The sequence below is a fragment of the Otolemur garnettii genome, unplaced genomic scaffold, assembly GCF_000181295.1.
Source record: "Otolemur garnettii isolate 467f Iridium unplaced genomic scaffold, OtoGar3 scaffold00046, whole genome shotgun sequence".
Lineage (NCBI taxonomy): Eukaryota > Metazoa > Chordata > Mammalia > Primates > Galagidae > Otolemur > Otolemur garnettii.
The window spans coordinates 963,085-968,663 of NW_003852441.1; the positions used below are offsets into that span (position 1 = coordinate 963,085).

A 5,579-nucleotide genomic window follows, 5' to 3' on the forward strand; every position below is an offset into this window, starting at 1 on the left:
GGCGCCTTAGCCACTCGAGCCACAAGCGCCAAGCCTGAAGGCACAATTTCTACAAGGCCAAATGGAGTAGTAGAAAGACATAGGAGGGTATGGTTGAGCAATGTGGGAGAAACCCTGCCTAGGGGATCTCATCAGGGAAAGCTTTCCAGAAGAAGAAATTATAGCAACTCCCTCAAGAGTCAGAGCTGAGCTTTGACACTCTTGATGTTTATGGTATACTTTATGGTATACTTGTCATTGCTCCAAGGCTGGGGGCTCAGCCCTGGCAGAGAGCAGATAGGCTGGACAATATGAGGTATTTCTTCTTTTCCCTGTATCAAAAGAGCAAGAAGCACTAGAACTTTTCGTCTCGCCAAGAGTAGGGCTGGACCCAAGGCATATTAAGTTTCAAATTGGCAGACTAGGATTTTCAGTTTCTCTTGGTAGCAAGCAGGTTCCTTAGTAAATAATGGCCTGTGGTCTCAATCAACACTGAAGTTTGGCCAGGAGAGCTTCCTTTTTTTTTTTTTTTTTTAATAATAAACTTCATTTTTTAATTATTTTTTTTGTTGTTGTTGTTGCAGGTTTGCCAGGGCTGGGTTTGAACTCACCACCCTCGGTATATGGGGCCGACACCCCACTCACTAAGCCACAGGCACCACCCAAAAGCTTCCTTTGAAACAGGACTTTGAGCGCCTGTTGCCAGAGTCTGATACTCTGAGGAAGGGTCAATGAGCTATGTTAGGAAGCTCTAGAAGACCAGTGTTAATGAGCCCTCCATCCAGGGTCAATGCCAAGGTCATTTCTGTGGCCCTGTGTAGCCGTACTTCCACACTGGTTCTTCTAAGATGTAGGCTTGGTGGCAGGAACCTGGCATGACTTACTGTTTGTTCTAGAGCTTTTGGGGGATGGGGGCAGTCAAACTTTGGCAAACATCTGGATTTGCTCCAGAACTGCATTAAAAGAAGTGGCTCTTTATTGGAAATGAGAAGTAAATGTCCTTGGTCATGCCTGTAGCCAAGTCAAACAGATTAATAACACTACTTAATAGCAAGGAAAGTTATCTGCAGCCAACACTGCAGACTCGGGCCTTAGAAATGTACCCTTGGAGGCCAGGCATGGTGGCTCACACCTGTAATCCTAGCACTCTGGGAGGCTGAGGTGGGTGGATTGCCTGAGTTCAGGAGTTTGAGACCAGCCTGGGTAAAAGTGAGACCCCCGTCTCCAAAACTAGCCAGGTATTGTGGCAGGTGCCGGTAGTCCCAGCTACTTGGGAGGCTGAGGCAAGAGAATAGCTTGAGCCCAAAAGTTTTGAGCTTGCTGTGAGCTGTGATGCCACGGCACTCTACCAAGGGCAGCAAAGTATGACTCTTGTCTCTAAAAAAGAAAAGAAAACTGTACCTTTGGGAACTTGGACTTAGCTCTTTGTGTGTATGTGTGTATGTTTATTGGAGTGTCTTGTAGCCCAAATCACCTGCCCCCAATGTGGAGTAACAGGAGCATGGGATAAGACCTAGAGTTCCCAGCCTTGGACATGGGGGTCCAGGAGGCCTCTGTTGTTGGCAGATCACTGCAGGAAAGCCTAGATCATGTCTCCTTGGCAGTTATTGAACCGGAGGCTATGGCTTGTATCATATCCTTAGTAAAGATTGTGGGGTGCCAAGTACCCTGCATTATCTAACTTAATTCTCTCTCTTTTTTCTTTGAGACAGAGCCTCAAGCTATTCCCTTGGGTATGTGGCATCACAGCTCACAGCAACCTCTAATTCCTGGGCTCAAGCGAGTCTTCTGCCTTAGCCTCCCAAGTAGCTGGGACCACAGGCGCCCACCACAACGCCCAGCTTTTTTTTGGTTGCAGCCGTCGTTGTTTGTCAGGCCCGGGCTGGATTCATACCCGCCACCTTAGGTGTATGTGGCTGGTGCCTTAGCCACTTGAGCCACAGGCGCTGAGCCATCTAACTTAATTCTCACGGCAGGTAGACTTTCCACCACCCTCTTTCCAGAAGTGTGAATCATGTGGACATATAACACTATGATTCTCCTTGGCAAGGAGAGATCAGATCCCCCTTTTAAAATGTTGTAATCGGCTTGGCGCCTATGGCCCAAGCAGCTAAGGCACCAGCCACATACACCTGAGCTGGCGAGTTCAAATCCAAACAACAGTGATGGTTCCAAAATAATAGCCAGGCCTTGTGGCAGGCGTCCATAGTCCCAGCTACTTGGGAGACTGAGGCAAGAGAATTGCTTAAGCACAGGAGTTGGAGGTTGCTGTGAGCTGTGATGCCACAGCACTCGACTTAGGGCAACAGCTTGAGATAGTCTCAAAAAAAATAAAATGTTGTAATCTTTTCTTTTCTTTTTTTTTTTTTTTTGAGACAGTCTCACTTTGTCACCTTTGGTAGAATGCTGTGGCATTGTAACTGACAGTAACCTCAAACTCTTATGCTCAAGTGATTCTCTTGCCTCAGCCTCCCCAGTAGCTGTGACTACAGGTGCCTGCCACAACGTCTACCTTTTTTTGTTTGTTTGTTTAGCAGGCCAATGCCGGGTTTGAACCCACCAGCCCCAGAGCATGTGGCCAGTACCCTAACCACTGACTATAGGTGCACCAAAATGTTATAATCTCTAGTAATGACACAAGAATACCTGAGTTACAAAGCAAAACAAAATGAACTCCCAAGAACCTAACTGCTGTCCTTACTACAGATGAAGAAACTGTGGTTTAAGCTCAGCATGTGGTTTAACCAAGGTCACAAAGCTAGTAGGTAACAGGGCGGCCCCTGTGGCTTAAGGGGTGCCAGCCCCATTTGCTGGAGGTGGCGGGTTCAAACCCAGCCCTGGGCAAAACTGCCGGGGGCTGGGGGGGAGGAAAAAAAAAAAAGCTAGTGGGTCGCAAAGCTCAGGTTTGAACCCAGGTCTGTTCAGCTCCCCAGCTCTTGTGTGGCACTTCTCACTGTGTGCTAATGGATTTTAATAGGTGTTGAGAGAAGGTTCTTTGGTCAGTACTCAGGTAAGCAAAGTCAGCAGGTTCTTTTGATGCAGTAATTCTTAGATTCTTTTCTTTTTTTTGGTTGGGGGCTGGGTTTGAACCCACCACCTCCGGTATATGGGGCCGGCGCCCACCCCTTTGAGCCACAGGTGCCACCCAATTCTTAGATTCTTTTAATACATAAATACTTTATACAGTGTCTGTGGCTTAGAGAGTAGGGCGCTGGCCCCATATACCGAGGGTGGCAGGTTTGAACCTGGCCCCAGCCAAACTGCAACAAATATAGCCAGTGTTCTGGCAGGTGCCTGTGGTCCCAGCTACTCTGGAGGCTGAGGCAAGGGAATCACCTAAGCCCAGGAGTTGGCGGTTGCTGTGACACTACAGCACTCTACTGAGGGTGATAAAGTGAGACTCTGTCTCTTAAAAAAAAAAAAACAAAAAAACACACACATATATATATGCTTTTTGAAACTTCAGTCGGTATTTTGCAAATTAATTAAACTATAGACATTTGTCCATAGTCTCTTGTGAGATTAGTGTTCACAGATAAAATTTTATAAAACTTTGGTCTAGGGCTCGGCGCCTGTGGCTCAAGTGGCTAAGGCGCCAGCCACATACACCTAAGGTGGCGGGTTCGAATCCCCAGCCCGGGCCCGCCAAACAACAATGATGGCTGCAACCAAAAAATGGCCAGGTGTTGTGGCGGGCGCCTGTAGTCCCAGCTATTTGGGAGGCTGAGGCAGGAGACTCGCTTGAGCCCAGGAGTTGGAGGTTGCTGTGAGCATGATGCCATGGCACTCTACCCAGAGGGATAGCTTGAGGCTCTGTCTCAAAAAAAAAACAAAAAAACAAACTTTGGTCTAGGAGCAGCTTGGACTGGGAATCTATAAAAGATTCTTCTACTATGAGCATGTCCTCAAATCAGATTTCCAAATCAGAGGTGCCTCTCCTTGAGGCTGAGCCTGTAGTATCCTGGCTTTGTATCTCTTACTGGCTCTCACATACAGCTCTTGTCTGCAGTTTAGCCAGCCCGGTCATTTGAGGAGTACCTCCCAGGACTGTGTGGTGTTTCTCACTTTTTTTTTTTTTTGTAGAGACAGAGTCTCACTTTTATCACCCTCAGTAGAGTGCGGTGGCGTCACACAGCTCACAGGAACCTCCAACTCCTGGGCTTAGGCAATTCTCTTGCCTCAGCCTCCTGAGTAGCTGGGACTCCAGGTGCCGGCCACAGTGCCCAGCTGTTGTTTTGTTGCAGTTTGGCTGGGCCCAGGTTTGAACCCGCCACCCTCAGTATATGGGGCCAGCGCCCTACCCACTGAGCCACAGGCGCCACCCTCTTTTTTTTTTTTTTTGACAGTCTCATTTTGTCACCCTTGGTAGAGTGCCATGGTGTCACAGCTCACAGCAATCTCCAGCTCTTGGGTTTTGGCAATTCTCTTGCCTCAGCCTCCTGAGTAGCTGGGACTATAGGCGCCCACCACAATGCCCAGATATTTTTTGTTGCAGTTTGGCTGGGGCCGGGTTTGAACCTGCCACCCTCTGTATATGGGGCCGGTGACCTACTCACTGAGCCACAGGCACTGCCCTCTTTTTCTTTTTTATAGATGGGGTTTTGCTATGTTGCACAGGCTAGATGTGAACTCGAGGCTCAAATGATTCTCACCTCCTCAGCCTTTCTAGTAACTGCAACTGTAAGTGTGCCCACTGTACCCTCTGTTCTTTCTAACAAATATGTGTCTGTACAGCTTATTCTTGAGAAGGAAGCTGATAATCGGCCAGGAAAGAAAGGTTTGCAGTCCAGGGGCAGGTGAGAGAAAGGTTTGCATTCCAGGGGCAGGTGGGGAAGCAGAGAAACCACTCTCTCCCCCACTAGGCCTGTGGTCAAAGGAGTTTCTGTGTAAAACTGCCAAAGCTCAGTGGAGGAACTTTGGGTTTGAGTGGGTGTTGTGGGTGCTTTGCTCTCAGGGAGGGCATCTGAGGGGTTCAAGAAGGAAAGCTTGCCTCCAGAGTTTCAAATTGGAAAGGTGCTAGCTAAGAGGAGGACAGGCATCTATTTGCCCACATTCATTGGCCTTTGAATAGTTAAGTCATGTAACTTTCTGAAAATAGATTGTTTGGTGAACATTCTTAAAATATCCCAAACCAGCTGTCTTCAAAATTTTAAGCCCCCCAAATGGTGGCTTTTTTCAAGCATATAAATTCTCTTTTGGAATGTAGCAGTCTTAGTTCTCCCTGGTGACTCAGTGTTGTCAGTGGCTGCCTTGGTTTCCTCTTCGTGCTGAAGGGAGAAAGAATGAGGAGTTGAGGTTCTTCATCTTCTCACCAAAGTCTGGCCTGGGTCTCTGTATTATCTCTGAAGCCATTAAAGATATACCCACTTGAGAGCTCTTTAAAAGAAGGGTTCCTGGCTCGGCACCTATAGCTCAACCGGCTAAGGTGCCAGCCACGTACACCTAAGGTGGCGGGTTCGAATCCCCAGCCCGGACCCACCAAAAACAACAATGACGGCTGCAACCAGAAAAAATAGCCGGGCGTTGTGGCGGGCGCCTGTGGTCCCAGCTACTTGAGAGGCAGAGGCAAGAGACTCGCTTGAGCCCAGGAGTTGGAGGTT

The 5,579-nt window shown here is 48.1% G+C and overlaps 1 protein-coding gene across 1 annotated transcript in view; it reads left to right on the forward strand.

Annotated features, from left to right (window-relative positions):
* ALKBH5 (alkB homolog 5, RNA demethylase) overlaps positions 1-5,579 on the forward strand; it is a 31,259-nt gene that overhangs the window by 7,957 nt on the left and 17,723 nt on the right. The window contains exon 2 of the mRNA XM_023514061.1: positions 4,714-4,775. Coding sequence (XP_023369829.1) covers positions 4,714-4,775 — 62 coding nt within the window. The remainder of the gene's footprint in view (positions 1-4,713; positions 4,776-5,579) is intronic.